Source organism: Thunnus albacares, chromosome 9 (genome assembly GCF_914725855.1).
Source record: "Thunnus albacares chromosome 9, fThuAlb1.1, whole genome shotgun sequence".
NCBI lineage: Eukaryota > Metazoa > Chordata > Actinopteri > Scombriformes > Scombridae > Thunnus > Thunnus albacares.
The window spans coordinates 23,232,267-23,257,605 of NC_058114.1; the positions used below are offsets into that span (position 1 = coordinate 23,232,267).

At 38.8% G+C, this 25,339-nt stretch overlaps 2 protein-coding genes and 1 long non-coding RNA gene across 5 annotated transcripts; 1 reads left to right on the forward strand and 2 right to left on the reverse strand.

The window, feature by feature from the left end:
• The first annotated feature begins 8,292 nt into the window (after positions 1 to 8,292).
• LOC122988517 (CUGBP Elav-like family member 5) lies at positions 8,293 to 10,563 on the forward strand. Its single transcript, XM_044360861.1, has 2 exons — positions 8,293 to 9,028; positions 9,645 to 10,563. The coding sequence occupies exons 1-2, from the start codon at positions 8,671 to 8,673 to the stop codon at positions 9,719 to 9,721; spliced, it is 435 nt and encodes a 144-aa protein (XP_044216796.1). The 5' UTR covers positions 8,293 to 8,670; the 3' UTR covers positions 9,722 to 10,563.
• A 549-nt stretch (positions 10,564 to 11,112) lies between these two features.
• Positions 11,113 to 12,857, reverse strand: LOC122988518 (CUGBP Elav-like family member 5). The gene is made up of 2 exons (XM_044360862.1): positions 12,001 to 12,857; positions 11,113 to 11,384 (listed from the first exon to the last, which is right to left on the reverse strand). Exons 1-2 carry the CDS (start codon positions 12,356 to 12,358, stop codon positions 11,308 to 11,310), a joined length of 435 nt encoding a protein of 144 aa, XP_044216797.1. The 5' UTR covers positions 12,359 to 12,857; the 3' UTR covers positions 11,113 to 11,307.
• Positions 12,858 to 14,584: 1,727 nt separating this feature from the next.
• LOC122988519 lies at positions 14,585 to 17,988 on the reverse strand. 3 transcript variants are annotated; one of them, XR_006404823.1, is made up of 5 exons: positions 17,487 to 17,988; positions 17,294 to 17,356; positions 16,845 to 16,997; positions 16,489 to 16,617; positions 14,585 to 15,084 (listed from the first exon to the last, which is right to left on the reverse strand). It is a non-coding gene; the product is annotated as an uncharacterized LOC122988519 (long non-coding RNA). The 3 variants fall into 3 exon arrangements; XR_006404822.1 differs by having other exon boundaries at positions 17,479 to 17,985; XR_006404824.1 differs by lacking the exon at positions 17,487 to 17,988 and adding an exon at positions 17,448 to 17,470.
• Positions 17,989 to 25,339: the final 7,351 nt, after the last annotated feature.

Consider the following 25,339-nt stretch of genomic DNA (forward strand, 5'->3'; position numbering starts at 1 on the left):
AAGTCAAAAGAAAGAAAGCTCTAAAAGTATTTTTCTTATATCAATTAAGGACAGATGAAGAAACGTCAGACAGCTCTTTGTTTATGTTCACTCTTTCAGGTGTCCATCCCGGTCATTGAAGGTGAAGACATCAAGGGACATCAAAGTGCTAATGTGAAACTGGATGCACCTTGTCCTACATCTATGATATACGTAAATAGATCCAGTCAGAGTTTAGAACAATGATGACAGTATGTACATTTTCTGGTTAGTGACATGTTATGTTCTGTTCATTGTTGTTGTTTATTGATTCATAAATTGTTTCTTAATTATTTTCTATTTTTACTCATTTATTTATCTATTTTGCTGTTGCTTTCATTAACTGAAACGTGTTTTGAATCTCTAGGCAGTGCCACTGTCATTATATCATACAGGAATTAAAGTAGTCTACACTTGAATAACCCAAACCTTGTGTGGAAATAATGGACATAAATAGAAATAATGAAAGCTGCAAAACATGCTGTCAAATACTGACATATGTGTGGGAGGAGTGTTTGGGGCACCTTCCACCGATTTCTCCTTGAGGCCAAGATCCAGCAGCTGCTCAGTGGCCCTGAAACAGTCCCATCTTAATTTGCCTAAACTCAACAGAGCCACACAAACACTTCACCATTGTTACTTATGTAAGCTATCAAATACCAACACTTTTATACGCTAATATTCCTTCCTCCACATGTACTTTGGTATTATAAAGTTTTATATCACTGCAGCTTTTAGTAACACACTATAAAAGTTGTGCAAAAGCTTCATCTGCATACACTGTGCCAAAGCAGAGAGATAACCAGCCAGCTAAGAAGGCCAAATATCGACAGCTATCTACTAAGCCCTGTTTGTTTGGCTGACAGTTTCTGTATGAGTATGACTTCTGTTGATATGGATTACCAACAGCAGATGAGATATTTAAGCTTTAGGGGAACCAGCAATAATTTATTGGAGGTTAGTCATTATTTGGTCTTGACCGTCCTTACATGACTGGTAAGGATAGGAAGGAGAATCAGTGGAATGTAGCTTCCATCTAGTGGTTAAAACCTGTAAGTACAAATTCAACCTCAGATTACGACTCACTTATATAGTGAGTCGTAATATATATATTGTTTTTCTTATATATTTTCTCTTTGGTTATTAATTTTCTTATATATTGTGTTGTGATAATAATGAGAATGAGAATGTACAGTGCAGATAAATATGCTAGTCAATAGCTGTGACTATTACCATGATAATCATCTTAATTTGAGGTTGTGTTTGTGCAGACAAAAGTTAACACTTCACATTTCAGTCAGAAACTGGAATTGAAAGGGTGAGATTGGGGTGCTCAAATGCTTTTGCATTTTGTTTATTTGATTATCTATTGATTATTTATACACCACTGACAATTATATTTATATATTTATATAAACATCAGAATTTAAAATCCTTTGCTGGTGCTGCTCCTTACTATTTTGACTCCAAGCTCCATTGGAACAAAATCCAGCTTTTGAAGTGGAATATCACTTAATGCTGGACAGCAACTTTTTCAGTTATTTAAGTGGAAGTTTCCTCATCATATTTAACAGAGCCTATCCCTTTCAGTCTGTGGCCTGACATTAGAAACAACATGCTGGAGTGTCTCTCTTTGGTGGTCTGGAGAGAAAGGTGCAGCACTGTCACCCTGCAGTTCAGCTTGTTCTTGTCACATCTGCCTGTTAAGTCAGTGGTCCATAAAACTGTCTCCAGTGTGATAGGCCATCATCACATCACACCCTAATTTTCTTGCACAACACCTTACAGTTGAACGGACATGCTTTGCAATGCATAACCAGAGCACAATGGTGAATTAGGCACCAGGGGACAACTCCAAGTCTTACCGCTTATTAAACCACAACTACAGTTTCATAACTTCACCATGCCAGCCCAAGCAGAGAAGAACCTTTCCCTGAAGTGTTGCACAGCCTGTTTTGTCAAGTTCTTCATTCACTCACTGACTTCATCTCGTGGCATATGGCAAGTTAAATTGTGTGCAAACATGCACTGTATGCTTTCTGTGCCTATGTGCATTGCTGTGGAGAATAATGTTGAATTTTGGTAATTAGGGAGTGTGTGTGTGTGTGTGTGTGTGTATGTGTGAGCATGTGTGTGTGTCTGTCTGCCTGTCTTGACTGTATGTCTACAATTGCACACAGAATGCAAAATGACTCCCTTAGCAGTCTTTGTCTCCCTCTGGACCTTCCAGACTTCCCCAAGCTGAACAGATCGAGTCAGGCTGCCTCCCTCTCAGGGTCCAGACTGGTTAACAAGCAGCAGAATAAACGCCAGCCAGTTAAATTGTATGTAACTTTTTAGTTCGCACTAATAGTGTGACCTTTATTGATTTCTTGTCTCTGCCTTCAGCTTGGCAAAACACTAATGGCATTGGTCAATAAAAAACCATGAAGTGGAAGTTCTCAATACCCCTCCCCCTGTGTTGACCACATCCCTAAAAATAGCCTCTCAACTTTCCCTCAGAGGCCGATGAGCCAGTGCTACAGTATGACAGCTCAGTGCTCTTATTCGATATGAGCTGCCCCGCGTCCCTGTTTGTTTCCTCACTACAGATGTAAGCAGGCTAACATGCTGAGCCATCCACCAAAGACTTTGATCCTGTCCCCGCCAACTCCCATTCAGATGGCCAGCCACGTTCAGCGAGTACCCTGCCTCTTTAATCAATACATTTATAACATGATGAACAGAGCATAAAATAACACTGCAACTCGGTCATGCAATTTGGAAACAGTTTGGAAACTATGTCTTGCAAGGTACTCTGGGACCTACTGCTTGAAAGAATTATATTCACATTTCAAAAGAACAAGTTTACAATAAAAAATGCCCTTTGTCTGTGAAGCTGCCACCCACTGTTTTATTGACCGGTAATGTCAATGTGTATCCCTGCCTGCTGATGTCTTTCCCTCTACACTTGCACTTACTGAACTTTGCTCAATCCAAAGCAACAGAGCCAGCTCACACAGTGACGCAGCCATTTGTAAGTCAAGGTTCTGGGTGGGCTGTGGGACCCCTCCTCAGTAAGAGAAGCAGCAGCAGTCAGCAGCAGTATTGATCACCTTGCAGCCTTGAGCCTGCTGTCACACAGTGTCAGACAGTATATCACTTTATTTAATCCACTGTTAAGTAAGCTATAATTAGATATCTGTCCAGTAGATGTGTTTTAGTAAGAGAGTGGGTTGTGGCTAAGTTGTACTGCACTGTCTGTGGTGCATTGGTTTTGTCAGTGTTTTTCTCATTTCAGTAACACTTAAATGAGAATTTTATGTTGATGATGGATTTGGATCAGAGTGCTGCTGACAGTGTCTGCAAAGAGACGGCAAATGATGCAAATAAAACCTCTGTTGGGGGATTAGTCTGCTTGCTATTTGAAAAGTACTTACAGTGAGTCTCCTAATTGTGGTTAATGTTTGCTGGTCCCTTGACTCAATCTAATGACTGATTGCCGTTAGCATTTTCTTATAAGGAATGCCCTTGTAACTAGTAGCATTTACTGTATAACATGGCCACTTAGTATCTTTAACATCTCGTCTCACTATTGGGTTTTTAGGTATACTTTCAGGTGGGTAAATGTCATGTAAGCATTTATACCGTTTGTTAGTAATGTAGGCTTTATATTTAGTGTACTGTTATGTGTTGTAGCAAATGCAGTTTCTAACGTTAGTTTTTTAGCGGTATTTGTGCTAGCTTGGTATCCTAAACTGGGACAAGTTGGCACTAGCTTGCCCCCCCCCCCCCCCTCAAACATCATATCACAACAATGAATAAATAAATAAAGTTCTCGATTAAATGTAACATAATTAGCATTAACATTTTTTCAACCCCTCCCACCCCTATATTGAGGTCCCCTCCAACCCCTTAGTTGCGCCCAACTCATCCTCCCGCGTTTTTTCAAGCAGTCGCAGTAACTGCCTGTGCCAACAATAGCAAGCCGGCATACAAAATGAAAAGGAGCGGCAAAAGACCAACCAACAATTTTAAGTTGTTGGTTGGTCAACAACAACAAAGAGAAAAACCTCTTCCCAACAGGAGATATGCTACTGCTATGGCTCTACCACTCTTGAGTCAAATAATTGAATGAAAGTCTTATTTTTTGCTGTGTCATTGTGTTAGCTGAACTGTAAGCTAACTAGACTAACGTTAGCTATCATATAATCAGACTACTTTTACTGGAGCTACTAGCTAGTTGCGATTATCTTGCTAATATTGGATATAACTAGTTTTTATTTCTAAATTGTATCTTATATTTCATCAGGTCCAAGAAGGTGAATGTAGCAGCCGGGCAGGCAGGGTTACCAGGTAATGAGGTGAAAGAGTTAAAGGATGGTTTATTAAAAAGTAATCACTTTGAGTAAATAATAGTAATGTTTTCCAAAGTAGTGCATGTATCTTAATCCTGATGCCTTCCTTCATCTTATTTCTACTCCTCACAGGTGACGACTACGCCTGCTGATGAGTTCAGTCTCTCCCCATCATCCCAGGTCTCGCTGTGCTAGGTAAGATTTTTATATCTTTATAAGTAAGTCTTTGAAAATCAAGTTAAGTGATTTAATTTTTTTTAATTTTTTTTTATACTTGTCGTGGGCTTCAGAAATTATGTCAGTATTTTTTTCATGAGTATTTGTTGAACTGTGGCTACAGATTTAAACAAGCTTTTTACATATTGGATTTTTAATTTTGTCTTTGTAACATGTGCTAATGTTTGTAATATATACACATTTGAAAACTTAGTTGACCTTGTGAGTTACAGAATGACTTTAGAGGACAGAAAAATGCACAAGGTCCCTGCTACTTTTATGTCCAGAGGGAACATGGTAGAATGTTTTCAGAAATTATAAGAACTGGAAACTGAAAAGGAAAAAATCTTATTTGCTGTTTTAAGTTGGTGCCCATACAGTCCAAACACTTCCTGCTGTTGCTACTTCACATTAAAAGCTTCTCACTGGTTATTATGAAGCATGTACATGAAATGCAAAACTGACTGCACGGGTGCCATTGGTCAGTAAATATTGGTCTACACAGAAAAATGTTTTGTGCTGTTTGGTCAGCAGATCAGTTTTGTGTATATATAGAAAATAGCAACAAAAAACTAAATTATTGGCCGAGATACATGTGACTATCGCTTAGCTGTTGTTTCAGAACCATGGACAGCGCTGAGAGAGTTTTTATGCACCTGCCCCTGCTGATTTTGACAGAGAATCGTTCATAAATTCAAAAAATATTTAGCACTCTGCTACTGCTACATTTAAATGTGAGTGCTCTGTCTGGTTAATAAATGTATACTTTCATTTTGAAACACTGGCCTTAGGGCTTGTGTCCATGTAGAGTTTTTATTTCTCACTGTACAAGCACTTCATCTCAGCGCTCCCCAGCACCCTGCCACCACTTTTCTGCCAGAGAAAAACAATATATGGACAAATACCCTCATGCCGTTGTTATTTAGCCTTTCTGAGGCTATTGCATGGCTAAATCAATCAGTGTTGAGCCCAAACCTACGTCCCTGCTCCTGTTGGTTATGCCACAACACTTCATTTGGTGCTTTTGAATAGTTTTGGGGAATTTATTCAATAACTTCACTATCATACAGTGTTGTGTCCCCAAAATCACATTAATAATGAAAATATATTTATCTTATTGAAGACACCTGCACTTTCAAATACTTGTGTGTGTGTTTGATGTTTTATTTGCCTGTTCTATAGTTCTGTAGTGTAATATAAAGGCTACTGTCTTTTCAAAGTTTGTAAAGATTTGTGACTTTTCTTCTATTATGTGTGACTAATTGCACAGCTCTGTTTTTCTTATTTGTATTTATTTATTTTAACAATAATGGTGAGATTGATGATGACATATAATTCTTTCTTTCTTTCTTTCTTTCTTTCTTTCTTTCTTTCTTTCTTTCTTTCTTTAATAGTCATGTGACCATGCTGCTGAATTGGATGCCTGTTCCTGCTGAGGATCCTCCCTGCTGACGTCTTTAGACTGTGGTTTAGCCACTCGGTTAAGAGCAGCATGGTAGTGTTCATATGGACTTTTGCTCGGGATGGAGGCTGGAGAAGGACCCTGAATGGAGCTTGGGACGGGACAATCCAACACCTGCAGCCCTCTTTCCACCACCTACAAAGCACTTTCTCTCTGGGCTACTACCTCCAGTGTTGCTTTCTGGCTTGGTTTATTTGATTGATCTTGGTTTTCTCACAGTTTCTTCTCTGTTGGTAAGGTTGGTCGACCTCAGTTGTACAGCTTGTTTTTTCTCCTTGCACTTGACTCACTCTTCTCTGTGGAGATGCTGGGAGAGGCTATGATTTAAAGTTTTGAACTGGGTTCCTCTCGGCACCTTCTTCACAGTTATTGATTGTATTTATTTATTGGAACAGTGTACAGTTTTAAACATTAAAGATGCACTGCACCAGAGTTAGCTCAAAGGTACCCCGTATTTGGTAGTTGGGTTGAGTGTTTTGGAACCAGGGGCAGGATGCTTGGATGGTGATCACTGCACCAAACCCAGTTTAGGCAAATAGTGAAAGGAAATCATGGCCGAACTCCTGAGCTGAACTCCTGAGCGATGATCTGTGGAGTCAAAAGCTTTTTTATCCTGCATTTGAGGAAACGCTTGTCCAGTATGCCGCTGACTGAGGGCCTCTCTATGGGGTCGTGTTTAAACAGATCTGCCCAGAGAGATCTCAGTTCTGGAGAGTAGTGAATAGACACAAGACAGAATGAGCCGTGGATGATTTTCAAAAGTAGGTCTTGAATATTGTCAGCTTCAAATGCACACTTAAAAGTGCACTTTTCACATAGTACACATCCAAGACACCAAACATCGTTCTTGATCAACAGTTCTGTTGATATAATATATTTTTTATGATTTATGTATTATATATTATTATATCATTATATTATATCAGGACATCATGCTGTGTTTTAATCAGCTCATATCCTGGCAGACAAGGCAAAGCCATCCTTATCAAATCAAAAGAGGGACGACAATATATAACTAAAGAAATTGACGAATCACAAATGTCAAGAAAGAAAAGGGAGCAATCTGCGAAAGAAGTTAAAGTCCTAGAAAAAATGAATCACCCTTATATTGTAAAATATAAAGAGTCGTTTGAAGAGGGGGACTGTGGGTATATCGTGATGGAATACTGTGAGGGTGGAGACCTCTTCAAGAAGACCAGTTCTCAGAAAGGAACTTTTCTCAGTGTTTCCTTGATGAGCTGCATGTAACACAAAGAGCAACTAAAAAGACAATAACTGGAAAATAACCAGTTGATTTGAGTGCTGTTGAAGCCACATATTAGCTCAAGTATGGACAAGAGGAAAATTACAGCCACCAAGTATTTTATCAATAAACATGTGAATGTTTTATTAAGATAGACTTCAATAATCTGAATGTATCATTTAAGCCTTTTGATAGACGTACATTTTAGCAACAGTATAAATACCAGTAATAGAAACTTTTCACAGCAGCATTTTGACTTGTCATAGCAGGAAAAGCACACGAGGAAGTGAAAACATCAACAATGGCTCAGTTCAATTCAAGTTTCCAAGGAAGTCATACCGGTGAACCATCATGCACTAAACTAATGTAGTGAATTACTAAAACTAAATGGGATTCAGTCATAATTTATGTTATTAATTGCACCTGTGCTTTTCCTGCTGCTGCTCAAAATGTCTGCTGCTGTGAAAAAGGTCAGTTTCTCTGTGTCAATAAGCCTCTGTCATTTGTGATCTGTGATCTCTGTGATCCATGTTGATCTTGACGTCCACATGACAATTTATATCATCGTAGTTTGGGAACTGATGGATTGTTACTTGAAGACCTACTTAATGTTTTATGTTGAGAAGCAAAGAAAGTAACTAAAGACATTTACTCAAGTACTGTACTTTAGCACAGGTGAGGTACTACTTTAATTCTGTGAGACTTTCTAAGTTTTTCCACCATGTTTTACTTTACATCAGCATTTAGACTTCTACATAAAGTAGTAAGATTGTGTCGTCACAATAACTGAAACAGTGTAGATCAACTTCTGTACACATTACTGCCAATACTTGATGTTTACTTGTATTCAGCTAAATCTTTAAATGAAGAGTTTTTACTGCTTTTTCACAGCAGACATTTTGACATGTCACAGTATGAAAAACATCTATTAATTTCATGATGGTTGTCACGGTTACTGAGACACTTGAATAGAAAGGAGTCATTGTTAAAGTTATTAGTAAGTTATTAGTTTCCCACTATGACAACTCAAAATGTCTGCTGTGAAAAAGGTCTTATGGAAGATTTTTTGACAGTGTTGCTTCTTTTACTCAAGCAAATGATTCTTCCTCGACTGTTGGGAAGGAAACTATTTTACAAACAGGTACAGATAATCCCTGCATGGTTTTTGTCCTCAATTGAAGTACTTGATAAATGGCACTGGGTGTCGCTCCAGAGTGTCTAATATCGCTCCTGTACGCTTATTTCACAACTATCACCCCCTTCTGCCTTGTGCTGTGTGTGTGCGTGTGTGTTGTGTGTCGGATAGAAAGTCAGCCTGGTTTCCAGCTGAGTGCTTGCTCTCTCACAGTGTGTGTGTGTGTTGTCATTATTATCCACTCTGCTCCCAGCTCAGAATGGCCAGATTCACGCAGACTGAAACAAGAAGGCAGCAGCATCCACAGCAGCCCCAACCCGCTCACTCCAGCCTGGTTTTCACCGGACCGGGGGCACCACCGAGCCAACAACCACTTCTACTTATCCCACATCAGCGCCAGTACCCTCAGATCACATTTCCGAAACCCATGAACGGGTCAGAACCCATTTCAATTCATCCGGAGAGCGGCAACATGAAAGACCAAGATGCCATTAAGCTGTTTATCGGGCAGATACCGCGGAACTTGGAAGAAAAAGACCTGAAACCCCTGTTTGAACAGTTTGGTAAAATCCACGAACTGACAGTTCTCAAGGACCGATACACCGGCATGCACAAAGGTAACGTGTCGCCCCTCAAATGGCTGCGAAGCCCCCATATAGCTTCATAATTGCTTATTATTAGCTGAACCTTTTCAACCGTGTTGAAATAGTAACGCAGAAAGTCTGGCTATGACTCACTTTTTACATTTTATCAGCTTAATCCACAAATCATTTCAGTCTACTGTTCCAAACACTTCATCACTATCATGAGCATCAATGCTTACATATTTTCATCTTACATTCATGGGCTTTGGCATTTTGTCCCAATTATGACTGTTTTGCTCATAAAGCAGCTTCTTATTCATTTTTAACAACCTAATAATTTCTACAGCCTTTGTATTTCCATCTTGATTTCTGATTACGCGGGAAATCAACATGTAATATTGTTAATATTCTGATTTTATTCATTATTATAAATGATAGGGTGGCAAACTGTGTTGGCTGCGTTGTTTATTTTATTTTATTTATTGGAATTGAACAGTATTTTCTTAAAACGCTCCTAAGTGGGGCAGAGGCGCTTGGAAAGGATGCATTTTTAAAGAGCCTCCTCTTGCCAGTCCCATCTTTTACGGAGGGGCGGCATCATTTATTCATCCACATGCTTTCTTTAACATCTTTCCATGTGCGAATGGAGCTTCCTGGGTGCAAAGCCGACACATGGAAATCAGTTCAATACCTCGATGGCTCAAAAGGGCGCATGAAGTGTCATAAGATGACGGACGTCTCCACGGAGAGTGGGCAGTGAAGCTGCTGCTGCTGCTGAAATGGAAGCTGAGGGAGGCAGAGGGTGTAAATCCACACCGCTCACTGTACACAGTGACAACTTCCACCTTCCATGATGAAGTTGGTTATCAAAGATATATGGCGGAGATCACTGCCGGGGTGGGAAATTAATTTCATAATACGTGGTCCCCCTTACAGTCGATCACGCAGTGTAGACGTCATCATCATCATCATCACCATCATCATCATCTTTGCCCATCACCACAACACTTGCAACCAACTTTAAATTTCTCGATTACATTTTATTGGTATTTGCATGTAGCCACTGTTGGACAAAGACCCTCTAAGTAGGTGTGTATATAGGTTGTAATAATCTAATTAATAATAAACTTTATTCTTTTGTAACAGTTATGGTTTAATAAGTGATTTAATCTCTGTGCTGGAGTATGGAGTTGGCAGAGACTTACAAAATGCTCTCACTCATTGTTCTGACAACAATATTTTCTCTGCCCAGGCCTAATGGGCTTGTAATGAGTGCTGTAATATAAGCAGCAGCCTAGCGTAACCTGTAAACCTTAATTAAGTCAGCCACCTTAAAGAGAGCCAACGACTGTGCTCAGTCACCATCTCCTGATCCTGACTACACCCTTCCATCACACCTTCATAAATCACTCCATCCCTTCATGTCTCCTGCATCCAGCTCCAAATCCTCCTCCATTTCTCCTTTCACTACTCTTCCCATCGTCACCTCACCTTGAGCAATGGCTGGGGGAGGAGGAACGTTGCAGAGCACAGAGGAGCATCGGTGTCCATCATGAGGGCAAAAAATAGTCCCTCCCTGGTATCCTCTCTGACCCCTGAGTAGGAGACCTCAGCCATTGATTTGTTGCTACTCACTCACATAGACTACACTAGCCTCCAAGCAGCAGTCAAACAGGTCCATAGACAGCACATCACAAAGGACCGCCTGTTTGCCTGTGTGGATGTATGTGTTTACCTATAGAGTGTATATGTGTGATGGTGCAGCGTGCGATGCCTAATGAGTGTGACAAATGCAATAAATTCTTTCTGAAATGCTCTGCCAATGTTTAAGGATCAATACTGGGGCAAAGAAGCCATCATAACAAAGCAGGAGACAGACTTTAACAATGTTTATAAATGTCATTTGCATCACTGCAACAGATTGTCATTTGTCTTTTCTAAATATCAACACAACAAAAGCCTTTATCTCCTGTACTAACTTATTATTAATTAGATTATTACAACCTATATACACACCTACTTGGAAGGTCTTTGTCCAAAGTGGCTACATGCAAATACAAATAAAATGTAATCCAAGAAATTTAAAGTTGGTTGCAAGTGTTGTGGTGATGGGACCACGTACTATGAAATTAATTTCCCACCCCGGCAGTGATCTCCGCCATATATCTTTGATAACCAACTTCATCATGGAAGGTGGAAGTTGTCACTGTGTACAGTGAGCGGTGTGGATTTACACCCTCTGCCTCCCTCAGCTTCCATTTCAGCAGCAGCAGCAGCTTCACTGCCCACTCTCCGTGGAGACGTCCGTCATCTTATGACACTTCATGCGCCCTTTTGAGCCATCGAGGTATTGAACTGATTTCCATGTGTCGGCTTTGCACCCAGGAAGCTCCATTCGCACATGGAAAGATGTTAAAGAAAGCATGTGGATGAATAAATGATGCCGCCCCTCCGTAAAAGATGGGACTGGCAAGAGGAGGCTCTTTAAAAATGCATCCTTTCCAAGCGCCTCTGCCCCACTTAGGAGCGTTTTAAGAAAATACTGTTCAATTCCAATAAATAAAATAAAATAAACAACGCAGCCAACACAGTTTGCCACCCTATCATTTATAATGATAAATAAAATCAGAATATTAACAATATTACATGTTGATTTCCCGCGTAATCAGAAATCAAGATGGAAATACAAAGGCTGTAGAAAATATTAGGTTGTTAAAAATGAATAAGAAGCTGCTTTATGAGCAAAACAGTCATAATTGGGACAAAATGCCAAAGCCCATGAATGTTAGATGAAAATATGTAAGCATTGATGCTCATGATAGTGATGAAGTGTTTGGAACAGTAGACTGAAATGATTTGTGGATTAAGCTGATAAAATGTAAAAAGTGAGTCATAGCCAGACTTTCTGCGTTACTATTTCAACACGGTTGAAAAGGTTCAGCTAATAATAAGCAATTATGAAGCTATATGGGGGCTTCGCAGCCATTTGAGGGGCGACACGTTACCTTTGTGCATGCCGGTGTATCGGTCCTTGAGAACTGTCAGTTCGTGGATTTTACCAAACTGTTCAAACAGGGGTTTCAGGTCTTTTTCTTCCAAGTTCCGCGGTATCTGCCCGATAAACAGCTTAATGGCATCTTGGTCTTTCATGTTGCCGCTCTCCGGATGAATTGAAATGGGTTCTGACCCGTTCATGGGTTTCGGAAATGTGATCTGAGGGTACTGGCGCTGATGTGGGATAAGTAGAAGTGGTTGTTGGCTCGGTGGTGCCCCCGGTCCGGTGAAAACCAGGCTGGAGTGAGCGGGTTGGGGCTGCTGTGGATGCTGCTGCCTTCTTGTTTCAGTCTGCGTGAATCTGGCCATTCTGAGCTGGGAGCAGAGTGGATAATAATGACAACACACACACACACTGTGAGAGAGCAAGCACTCAGCTGGAAACCAGGCTGACTTTCTATCCGACACACAACACACACGCACACACACAGCACAAGGCAGAAGGGGGTGATAGTTGTGAAATAAGCGTACAGGAGCGATATTAGACACTCTGGAGCGACACCCAGTGCCATTTATCAAGTACTTCAATTGAGGACAAAAACCATGCAGGGATTATCTGTACCTGTTTGTAAAATAGTTTCCTTCCCAACAGTCGAGGAAGAATCATTTGCTTGAGTAAAAGAAGCAACGCTGTCAAAAAATCTGCCATAAGACCTTTTTCACAGCAGACATTTTGAGTTGTCATAGTGGGAAAAGCACAAGTGTTACTAATAACTTTAACAATGACTCCTTTCTATTCAAGTGTCTCAGTAACCGTGACAACCATCATGAAGTTAATAAATGTTTTTCATACTGTGACATGTCAAAATGTCTGGTGAAAAAGCAGTAAAAACTCTTCATTTAAAGATTTAGCTGAATACAAGTAAACATCAAGTATTGGCAGTAATGTGTACAGAAGTTGATCTACACTGTTTCAGTTATTGTGACAACAGAGTCTTACTACTTTATGTAGAAGTCTAAATGCTGATGTAAAGTAAAACATGGTGGAAAAACTTAGAAAGTCTCACAGAATTAAAGTAGTACCTCACCTGTGCTAAAGTACAGTACTTGAGTAAATGTCTTTAGTTACTTTCTTTGCTTCTCAACATAAAACATTAAGTAGGTCTTCAAGTAACAATCCATCAGTTCCCAAACTATGATGATATAAATTGTCATGTGGACGTCAAGATCAACATGGATCACAGAGATCACAGATCACAAATGACAGAGGCTTATTGACACAGAGAAACTGACCTTTTTCACAGCAGCAGACATTTTGAGCAGCAGCAGGAAAAGCACAGGTGCAATTAATAACATAAATTATGACTGAATCCCATTTAGTTTTAGTAATTCACTACATTAGTTTAGTGCATGATGGTTCACCGGTATGACTTCCTTGGAAACTTGAATTGAACTGAGCCATTGTTGATGTTTTCACTTCCACCTGTGCTTTTCCTGCTATGACAAGTCAAAATGCTGCTGTGAAAATGTTCTATTACTGGTATTTATACTGTTGCTCAAATGTACGTCTATCAAAAGGCTTAAATGATACATTCAGATTATTGAAGTCTATCTTAATAAAACATTCACATGTTTATTGATTAAATACTTGGTGGCTGTAATCATTCCTCTTGTCCATACTTGAGCTAATATGTGGCTTCAACAGCACTCAAATCAACTGGTTATTTTCCAGTTATTGTCTTTTTAGTTGCTCTTTGTGTTACATGCAGCTCATCAAGGAAACACTGAGAAAAGTTCCTTTCTGAGAACTGGTCTTCTTGAAGAGGTCTCCACCCTCACAGTATTCCATCACAATATACCCACAGTCCCCCTCTTCAAACGACTCTTTATATTTTACAATATAAGGGTGATTCATTTTTTCTAGGACTTTTAACTTCTTTCGCAGATTGCTCCCTTTTCTTTCTTGACATTTGTGATTCGTCAATTTCTTTAGTTATATATTGTCATCCCTCTTTTGATTTGATAAGGATGGCTTTGCCTTGTCTGCCAGGATATGAGCTGATTAAAACACAGCATGATGTCCTGATATAATATAATGATATAATAATATATAATACATAAATCATAAAAAATATATTATATCAACAGAACTGTGGTAAACAATCAAGAGTGATGTTTGGTCTCTTGGATGTGTACTATGTGAAAAGTGCACTTTTAAGCGTGCATTTGAAGTTGACAATATTCAAGACCTACTTTTGAAAATCATCCACGGCTCATTCTGTCCCGTGTCTATTCACTACTCTCCAGAACTGAGATCTCTCTGGGCAGATTTGTTTAAACACAACCCCATAGAGAGGCCCTCAGTCAGCGGCATACTGGACAAGCGTTTCCTCAAATGCAGGATAAAAAAGCTTTTGTCTCCACAGATCATCGCTCAGGAGTTCAGCTCAGGAGTTCAGCTCAGGAGTTCGGCCATGATTTCCTTTCACTATTTGCCTAAACTGGGTTTGCAGCAGTGATCACCATCCAAGCATCCTGCCCCTGGATCCAAAACACTCAACCCAACTACCAAATACGGGGTACCTTTGAGCTAACTCCGGTGCAGTGCATCTTTAATGTTTAAAACTGTACACTGTTCCAATAAATAAATACAATCAATAACTGTGAAGAAGGTGCCGAGAGGAACCCAGTTCAAAACTATAAATCATAGCCTCTCCCAGCATCTCCACAGAGAAGAGTGAGTCAAGTGCAAGGAGAAAAAACAAGCTGTACAACTGAGGTCGACCAACCTTACCAACAGAGAAGAAACTGTGAGAAAACCAAGATCAATCAAATAAACCAAGCCAGAAAGCAACACTGGAGGTAGTAGCCCAGAGAGGAAGTGCTTTGTAGGTGGTGGAAAGAGGGCTGCAGGTGTTGGATTGTCCCGTCCCAAGCTCCATTCAGGGTCCTTCTCCAGCCTCCATCCCGAGCAAAAGTCCATATGAACACTACCATGCTGCTCTTAACCGAGTGGCTAAACCACAGTCTAAAGACGTCAGCAGGGAGGATCCTCAGCAGGAACAGGCATCCAATTCAGCAGCATGGTCACATGACTATTAAAGAAAGAAAGAAAGAAAGAAAGAATTATATGTCATCAATCTCACCATTATTGTTAAAATAAATAAATACAAATAAGAAAAACAGAGCTATGCAATTAGTCACACATAATAGAAGAAAAGTCACAAATCTTAACAAACTTTGAAAAGACAGTAGCCTTTATATTATACTACAGAACTATAGAACAGGCAAATAAAACATCAAACACACACACAAGTATTTGAAAGTGCAGGTGTCTTCAATAAAATATATATATTTTCATTATTAATGTGATTTTGGGGACACAACACTGTATGATAGTGAAGTTATTGAATAAATTCCCCAAAACTATTCAAAAGCACCAAATGAAGTGTTGTAGCATAACCAACAGGAGCAGGGACGTAGGTTTGGTCTCAACACTGATTGATTTAGCCATGCAATAGCCTCAGAAAGGCTAAATAACAACGGCATGAGGGTGTTTGTCCATATATTGTTTTTCTCTGGCAGAAAAGTGGTGGCAGGGTGCTGGAGAGCGCTGGGATGAAGTGCTTGTACAGTGAGAAATAAAAACTCTACATGGACACAAGCCCTAAGGCCAGTGTTTCAAACTGAAAGTATATATTTATTAACCAGACAGAGCACTCACATTTAAACGTAGCAGTAGCAGAGTGCTAAATATTTTTTGAATTTATGAACGATTCTCTGTCAAAATCAGCAGGGGCAGGTGCATAAAAACTCTCAGCGCTGTCCATGGTTCTGAAACAACAGCTAAGCAATAGTCACATGTATCTCGGCCAATAATTTAGTTTTCTGTTGCTATTTTCTATATATACACAAAACTGATCTGCTGACCAAACAGCACAAAACATTTTTCTGTGTAGACCAATATTTACTGACCAATGGCACCAGTGGAGTCAGTTTTGCATTTCCTGTACATGCTTCATAATAACCAGTGAGAAGCTTTTAATGTGAAGTAGCAACAGCAGGAAATGTTTGGACTGTATGGGCACCAACTTAAAACAGTAAATAAGTATTTTTTCTTTTCAGTTTTCAGTTGTGTATATATTACAAACATTAGCACATGTTACAAAGACAAAATTAAAAATCCAATATGTAAAAAGCTTGTTTAAATCTGTAGCCACAGTTCAACAAATACTCACAAAAAAATACTGACATAATTTCTGAAGCCCACGACAAGTATAAAAAAAAAAAAAAAAAATTAAATCACTTAACTTGACAATATACTATTATGATATATATAGAAATATAATTTCCTTGATACAAGACACTTGAGTAATCTAGACAAAGATATTCAACTGTGGCAGAAGTCAAGTCACCAGGTACTCAGGTGTCTATACGGTATTTAAAATTGTGTAAAATTGTGACAAGTGTACTTGTCTGTAAAGAGTCCAAAAGCCCACCTCAGTCCACTTTGCATCACAAGTCCGCTGGACCAAAAGGCTTCGGATCCTTGCAGGCCTGGAGCCACGTGATTTCACTTTGATCCTCCACTGCTGCTTCGTGTTCTTCAGCAAATTGAATGACAGCTACTGTAGATGAGAGAAAAACAAAAATGTTTTACCATTACTGTCAGTGTAATAGCCAATCTACGACTGTCAAACATCAAGTAGAATAGGTACACCTAACAAGATTTTAATTACCTATTGTAACAAACTTTTAAAGATATCTTAATAGCAATCTTAGCAATAACAGGGAAAATGCAAGTAAAAAATGTAAAAGAAATGAGATGTGATGTAAAAATGTTAATGAGTAATACCTTTTGAACAGACTCCAGTGATGTTGTTTCCTCCTGATATTCAACGGTGAACTTATAGTAAAATGTGAAGAGGACAGCCAAGGTGGTGGTGAAGTCAGATCTCCATCAACAGCATCCATTTGGTCACTCACAGGATCTCAGGTTCAGGTTCTCCTGTTGAGTAATGATCAAACACTGAATTGACAACAATTCTACTACCTTAAAGTACTGTTTTCTCTGTGGAAACTAAGAAATGTACACAACAGAAACAACATTGTTTGAATGAGTTAGTACATAAGAACAGATGTAAGCAGATGACTGATGAGGTGTTTGTGGTTAAGCCAAATGAATATAAATATAAAATGTCCAAAAACAGGCACATAGAATAACAAGCACAACTGCCACAAGAGCTGACTAAATTGACTTTGTCTGTGGATTTTCAAAGACTTATAAAGACATAAAAATCTTACCTAGCACAGCGAGACCTGGGATGATGGGGAGAGACTGAACTCATCAGCAGGCGTAGTCGTCACCTGTGAGGAGTAGAAATAAGATGAAGGAAGGCATCAAGATTAAGATACATGCACTACTTTGGAAAATGTTATTTTTACTCAAAGTGATTACTTTTTAATAAACCATCCTTTAACTCTTTCACCTCATTACCTGGTAACCCTGCCTGCCCGGCTGCTACATTCACCCTCTTGGACCTGATGAAATATAAGATGCAATTTAGAAATAAAAACTAGTTATATCCAATATTAGCAAGATAATCACAACTAGCTAGTAGCTCCAGTAAAAGTAGTCTGATTATATGATAGCTAACGTTAGCCTAGCTAGCTTACAGTTCAGCTAACACAATGACACAGCAAAAAATAAGACTTTCATTCAATTATTTGACTCAAGAGTGGTAAAGCCATAGCAGTAGCATATCTCCTGTTGGGAAGAGGTTTTTCTCTTTGTTGTTGTTGACCAACCAACAACTTAAAATTGTTGGTTGGTCTTTTGCCGCTCCTCCTTTCATTTTGTACCGGCAGTTGCCGCGACTGCTTGAAAAAACGCGGGAGGATGAGTTGGACGCAACCAAGGGGTTGGAGGGGACCCCAATACAGGGGTGAGAGGGGTTGAAAAAATGTTATTCTTTGGTTGTTAATTACATTGAATCGAGAAAACCAACCACTTTATCATATTTTACAACATTAAACATTTTTCATTCATGTGATATGTCATTTAGGGGGCGCTGTAGAGCCATTCTGCCACACTTATGCCAGCCACCGATACGATATTATAGACTGTAAGACCTGCCATGTGTGTGCAAGGAGTTTTCAAGCATGTCTTGGCCCTTAAAAACAGCTTCGTATTTTGTGGCGAACAATGTGTGGCCATGGCAACGGCTTTTGATGAAAACTCAAAGGCTTCAGGAGTTATCATCATCAAGGTCTTACACCTTGGCTTACCAAATTTTATGTGTTTCTGACTAACCTGCTAGGAGTAGTTTGCAAAAGAGTGGTGCTTAATACTTCATGTTGCCAGTAGGTGGCACTATGACTGTCACTAAATATGGGCCTTTACATGTCTTCAGACCGGGACTCTTAACAAGCATATGAAATTTGGAAAAAATCAGACCATGTGGAGTCAAGTTATAGGGATTTGAAATTTTATGGCGAGACATCGAAATTCACCACGTCGTCATGGCAACACCTTTCGACGAAAAGTCTCCAACTTCATAATATACGATCACCAAGGTCTTGAGGCTATTCTGGGTAAATTTGAGGTGGATCCGATCACCGTGCTACCCACAGGGCTTCAAAGTGTAAAACATGTAACTTCCTGTTGCCAGTAGGTGGCGCTATGACTTAGATCCAATTTTGACACATGGGTGTGTTCAGGGCAGGACTCTTTTCAGTAACACTTACAGCCCGCGCTTTACGGTGTAACTTCCCATCACTTACCATGTAATTGCCCGGAATTTACAGTGTAATTTCCTCGTATGAATCCGTACATATAAATTACTTTCCGGTTCTTACTGGTACTTAAATGTGGGTACAGCAGAAGAAAACAAAACAACGAGAAACAAGGGAATAACAATTGGGGTTTTAAAGTGTAACTTCCCAACATTTACCATGTAACCTCCCGGAACTTATGGTGTAATTTTCTCGTATGAATCAGTACGTTACATGTGTACTAAAATCAAATGTTTTTGCTCGTGGCAGTTATGACAATCATTTTTTTATGCACGTGTGTTTGACAGGCAAGCTTCACCCACACTCAAGAGATTTATTATGCTTATGTCTTCATACAGTAATGTAATAATAAATATACATAGTATATCTTTAATCACACAATAATAAGGTACGCAGGAAGTTATGAAAAATGATTTTATTCTTTAATTACACATAAACCACAACATATGTGCTGTTCTCCCAGTCTTACTCTGTAGGTACAGATTAGTTACCCTATAAGTACATGGTAACAACAGGGAGCAGGCTGTATTATTAAGTTCACAATGTTCCCCAGTCCTTACTCTGTAGGTACAGACTATTACTAGCAATTTCTCCTTTTAATATCTCAAACCACAACACTGGTGAAAGTGCTTTGCGAGTGGACTTTTTTGTTATATGTAAGTTGCCAAATTATATCAGACTTTGAGCACATTAAATGGCATCCATAAACTAGTGGTGAATTTTAAATGTTTACAAAGGAAAAGTAAGTTTCTTGCTCACAAATCTGCTTGGATCCTGACCTGCACAGCCACAGTGAAAATAAATTGTATCCAAAACATAAAGTTTAGGCTACTGCACAATTCCTGCTAATAAATCATGTAGGACTCTGTTCATGGAGTTTCATTGCACTGGTGCACCTTTTCCTGACAGATTATCAATGAATCCCTCCGTTTCGGTTCCTTTCATACAGTGTAAAAATGAATATGCCTATTATCTCCCGCCAAACGACCTCATTGTTCACACATTTGTACTTCTGCTTTACCAATACAAATAAAACATGGACAACCCCCTACAAAAAGGGTCATGATAGTATGATGGTGCAAGATTGTATTGTCAGTTTTACCATAGTACTAGTCTGTGTACCATGGTACTGACCACAGTATCTCCATGGTACTAAAATTGCACATAAATAATACCATGTTATAATCCAGTTTAAAATATTACACATGTATTCATGCTGGTTGTACATTGGCAATACCATGGGTAATGTTACAAAGTGACTGGGTTCAAATTCAAGATCTTTATTTTTCAAATGCACCACAAAAACAGGCAGCAGCAGTAATCGCAGAGATGAGGTGTTAATTTTGTTTTTAAGACAACACTGCCACCTACTGGACTTAAAAAAAAAACATGAATTAAAAATTCTTTGTCAACTATCTGTTTCATTTGAGACAATTTCAGTTAAAATCCCTGTTTCATGTCATTTCAAAAGCTTTTTTGAATAAAGTGACATTATGTGATTCAACAAAAGAGTGAAATGAATGTTAGAAATCAGTTCTGTAATTCCTTTTAATGCAAGGGTTGAATGTAGTAATTATCTATAATTTTACTCATATTAAATCTGTAGACTTCAGTAGATGTGGCCATGATTTAATTTAATTGCATAAGTATGTATCTAAGCAATGACATTTAATAATTTATAAAAAATACATGAAAAAAACAAAAATTGATAGAGGTAAATTTAGATAATGTCAAATTTGAGAATGTGTTGTCCCCCTCTGCCTCCTTCTATTTCATGCATGTGGTGTGAAATCACTTGTGACAGTTGTCACCCTGGACCCAAGACGCTGAGCCCTCTGAGTCCTGAGCGCCGGCTTGCTTTCACAAGCTACATCTTCCTCTCTAATCTTCTAGTCTCAGGGGTGTTGTGACCTGCTCAGAGAAGAGATAAGGTATTAGGACACTGCTTGAACAATAGTGAATCATCACGTTAATACTTTGACAGGGGAGTGCATGCAGGCAGGCAACCGAGTGAAGGAGGGTGAAAAGGCAGCTGAGAGACAGATGATGGAGGGTAGTTGGTGGTGGGAGCAGCCATGGGGGACAGTCTTCTGTGGCTGGGGAGGGAGAGAGCCGCCATGTGAGGTACAGGAGGTGACTGGGGACCTCGCAGTCTTGGTGCTGGCTGTTGCTGCAGGATCTTGCCATTTCCGGCCAGCAACTGCTCTCTGTCCGCCCTGGCCAGAGCAAGTAGAGACTAGAGATATAATTAATGTGTTATATCAGTTTGGGAAAAGTATTTGTGGTGGACCTGTTTGATACTGTTCCATGTCAGCATGGGCCATCATTTTACACATGTATTCATTTTTTCCCTGGAAAAAAACAAAACAAAAACAATAATAAATGTATTGTAACAAACACTGCAGTTGTGATTTTATCAGAGGTAGAATTCTGCTAGACTTGGCCAGTCTACACTCTAGTGTGAAGAAATCATGTGTATTTGGGGGTTTCCTATTGGATGAAATCATAGGATTGTCACCCATAATTTTGTTTTGCCTCTTCACTGCCACCTGCTGTCAATAGAAAAGTGCAATAATTATAAAGTGAAATTGGCTCCTATTAAACAATATAGACACTTACCACCAAGAGAGAAAGAGCCAAGATAGCTTGATATTGCTGTTTGACCTACTTCAGATTACACCAAATGCATAAAAAAAGTCTGTCTGAAGGCATTTATTTGTTTCTGACTCTGGAGAAGTGGGAAAAACAGAAAAATCCCCCAAACTTACGGTATATCTGAACTATCTCTTCAACCAAATCACACACATTTCGGCTATTCTATGTGATCTCCTTTTGATAACTAATGTAATATTTTTTCACTTCCATTCACTGAGCCTCCCCTGAAACTGTTTGGAGCCCTCTTGGGGAGGCCCGCCTCCCACTTTGAAAACCTCTGGACCTCTGTCTTGGCAACACCATTATTTTGACAGTGCGAGTCTTAGCCTCCCAATTTTAACTTCAGATTACACTGCCTTTTTACTTTTCATTATCTGTAATCCAATCTCCATTCTAATCTCTCCCAAGTATGAAAAAAGGTAGCTAGAATGAATTCATGCTATTCAATTTCTTTCCATTTCATTCTTAGTCACCATCGAGGCATACAACATGTCAACATGGCCGTTATTTGTTGTGGAGCAATTCTATTTAGATATGAATTGTCAGAGTCTGACCAGACCATAGTCACTGTTGGGGACATTACATAGACTTGCATTAATTTCCTGGATACTTACCCTGACCCTAACCATCACCACTACTTGCCTAACCATAACCGTAACCATTGGCACAAAAATCAGCCTTTTTCCAGTTGGGACATGACTTTTGTCCCCAATTGGACAAGCCGTCCCCAGTCAACTGGTCCTAAATCAGAAATTTGTCCCCAAAAGTAGCCTATGACAGACCACACACACACACATACACAGTATGTGTGCATAGTGTGAACTAAAAAGTTACATACAATTTAACTGGCTGGCGTTTATTCTGCTGTTTGTTAACCAGTCTGGACCCTGAGAGGGAGGCAGCCTGACTCGATCTGTTCAGCTTGGGGAAGTTTGGAAGGTCCAGAGGGAGACAAAGACTGCTAAGGGAGTCAATTTGCATTCTGTGTGCAATTGTAGACATACAGTCAAGACAGGAAGACAGACATGCTCACTCACACACACACACACACACACATACACATACACCACACACACACACACACACACACACATACACACGTTTCCATTTTGATGAAATACTCTACTCAGATTAGAAAATACTTTTATCAGCTATGATTCTATTTAAAATCAACAAATTGATCTTTATGCAGAGACAGATTCAATCAATCAATTAAACTTTATTTATAGAGCACATTTCAAACAAATCAAATGTATTAAAAGTGGATTAAGAGACTGACGCACACTGAAACAATTAAAAAAGCAAAAAAAACAGTTAATTGAATAAGACCACAACAAAAAATGTGTAGTTAAGATAATAAAAGATACATAATACAAGATAATACAAGCAATAAAAATTGCAATAAATACTGTGAAATAGCCTACAAGTTAATAGATTATAGCAAAACAGTAAAATGTTGATAGAATAAACTAGGATAAAATAAATCATAATGATCAACAGTAGAGTGTTGATAAAACAAAATAGGATAAAAATAAATAATAATAATGATGATAATAAATAAAATAAGTATAAATAATAAAACCAAAAAATTATGAAACACTACATAAAAGCCAAACTAAACAGATGGATTTTAGTTCACGTTTAAAAATATCAATATTTTCAGCTCCTCTCAGATCCTCTGGAGGCTGTTCCAGCAGCTTGGAGCATAATGGCTGAAAGCAGCATCACCAAATGTTTTTGTTCTGCTTTGTGGAACAGCTGAAAGAAAAGAACCGGAGGCTCTGAGGGGCCCTCCTGGTTCATAAAGCAAAAACATTTCTGAGAGGTAGTCTGGTGCAAGATCATGTAGAGCCTTATAAACTAATATAAGATTTTTTAAAATCAACACAAAAACTAACAGGTAACCAGTGTAAAGACTTTAAAATAGGCGTAATGTGTGCTCTCCTTCTGGTCTTAGTCAGCATTCATGCAGCAGAATTTTGAATTAATTGTAGCTGATTCTTCGGTAGACCAGAAAGGAGAGTGTTACAATAGTCTAGCCTGCTAGTTATAAAAGCATGTATCACTCTCTCTGTGTTGCACAGAGAGAGAAATGGCCTCACTTTATAGATGTTCTTCAGTTCAGATCAGTTATTGTAGAGATGATAAAAGTTCATGCAATTTAAGTCACTATGTTAGAAAAATATCCAGTTATTCATCACACTGTGCTATATACTTGCAACTTTGTATTTTTAATATCTGACAGTTAATTGTTAGGCAACATTTGACAACACATTTATTACCTCCATAACCCTTGAAATGCATCAAGTCACAGATTTATATCTGTTCAGTGCTGTTAAAATATTTATCATTCATCAAATATCTTAAAGCATATCTTACCTGAATCTTGACAGAAACTCCCTTTACGTCAGAGTCCTCTCCACCTCATCTCTGCTGTTTGTGAACACCTTCCTCGTGATATTATAATGCCTCAGTTGCAGCTTTGCAGAGCTCTGCTGGAAACAGGTGACCATTCTAATAGCTCATCGCTTTAGACCTCAACATTTCCTTCAAACAAGCCACATTATCGTCCGTATCCAAGTTTTCACACAAGCAGAAGAGCCTCCTGTGTTCACTGCTGCTGAGAGACTCAGCTATAAGATTAATAACCTGAAGTAGATGTTTGTCTGGAAGAGCCATTGATGCAGGATGATGGTGACTGATGATGTTTAACTGCAGTGATGATTAACAAATAAGAACTTTCATGTTGGATCGGTATGTCTAGAAACTGAATCAGATTAAATCCAAACACTGCACACAGAAAATATTAATGCAGACTTTTCCCCCCAATGTTTCAGACTTAAAATGATCTCCTTTTATTAGTTATACCTAAAATTAATTTTCCACTCTCTCTGTGTCATTGGATCAGGTTTTCTACAGATTGGCCTTAACTGGTGACGTACTTTGGTACTTTGGAACAGACTGTCTAGACACTATCCTGATGTATTGATATGCAGGTTAGGAAGGTCCATCATTCTTGACAGGTCTGGGAACAACAACGTATACAATAGCCAGGGTCACTAAAGGTCGGAGTTGTCACTTTTTAATGACTTGTGTTGCTTCTCTAACATTTTGTAGTGGTTTAGGCTAACCTATCTCTCAATTTCTCTTTTTATTGTTTTACTTACTATTAGTAGTTACATTTTTACTTTAATTGTTACATCTTCATTTATTTTATTATCTGTTAATTTAATTTTGTGATGTCTATAATGAACAGTGAGTGTTTTTGTATTGTCATTGTGTGGCCGTACAGTTTGTATACCATTTGAAAATCCAAAATAAAATACTAAAAAAAGGCAGTGTTCTTGATGAGAAATTATGTGAAAAGAAAATATAAACTCCAAAATCTGCAAATACAAACACAGTTTTCAAAAGTTTTTTCCACTGAGTGCCATGATGTGTTTAATGTTTTTAAAGTCATTTTCCATACTGTGAAACGTTGAACTGTATTGAAAACTAAACTAAAATTATACAAAAAACATGTGTACTTTTGATGCATTTCATGATAGAAAAGGATCAGAGTAAGGGGTGTTTGTGTCAAGTCAAATCAATTTTATTTATAGAATGACAAATCACAACAGAAGTTATCTCAGGGCACTTTACATGTAGAGCAGATTTAGACTGTACTCTTTAATTTACAGAGACCCAGCATTCCCCCCAGCAAGCACTTGGTGACAGCAGCAAGGAAAAACTCCCTTTTAACCGGAAGAAACCTCGAGCAGAACTGGGCTCTGGGTGGGCGGCCATCTGCGTTGACTGGTTGGGTTGAGAGAGAAAGAGACACATATATATATACACACACATACACACACAATGCTGCACGATGGACAGGTTCTGGTCAAAAGAAACAAAGCTCTAAAA

Bases quoted from the DNA above. Each gene is read 5' to 3' on its own strand.
- LOC122988517 (XM_044360861.1), top strand. From the start codon at position 8,671: ATGGCCAGATTCACGCAGACTGAAACAAGAAGGCAGCAGCATCCACAG. The intron at 9,029-9,644 runs GTAACGTGTCGC...GTGCGAATGGAG, and splicing joins ATACACCGGCATGCACAAAG to CTTCCTGGGTGCAAAGCCGA.
- LOC122988518 (XM_044360862.1), bottom strand. From the start codon at position 12,358: ATGGCCAGATTCACGCAGACTGAAACAAGAAGGCAGCAGCATCCACAG. The intron at 11,385-12,000 runs GTAACGTGTCGC...GTGCGAATGGAG, and splicing joins ATACACCGGCATGCACAAAG to CTTCCTGGGTGCAAAGCCGA.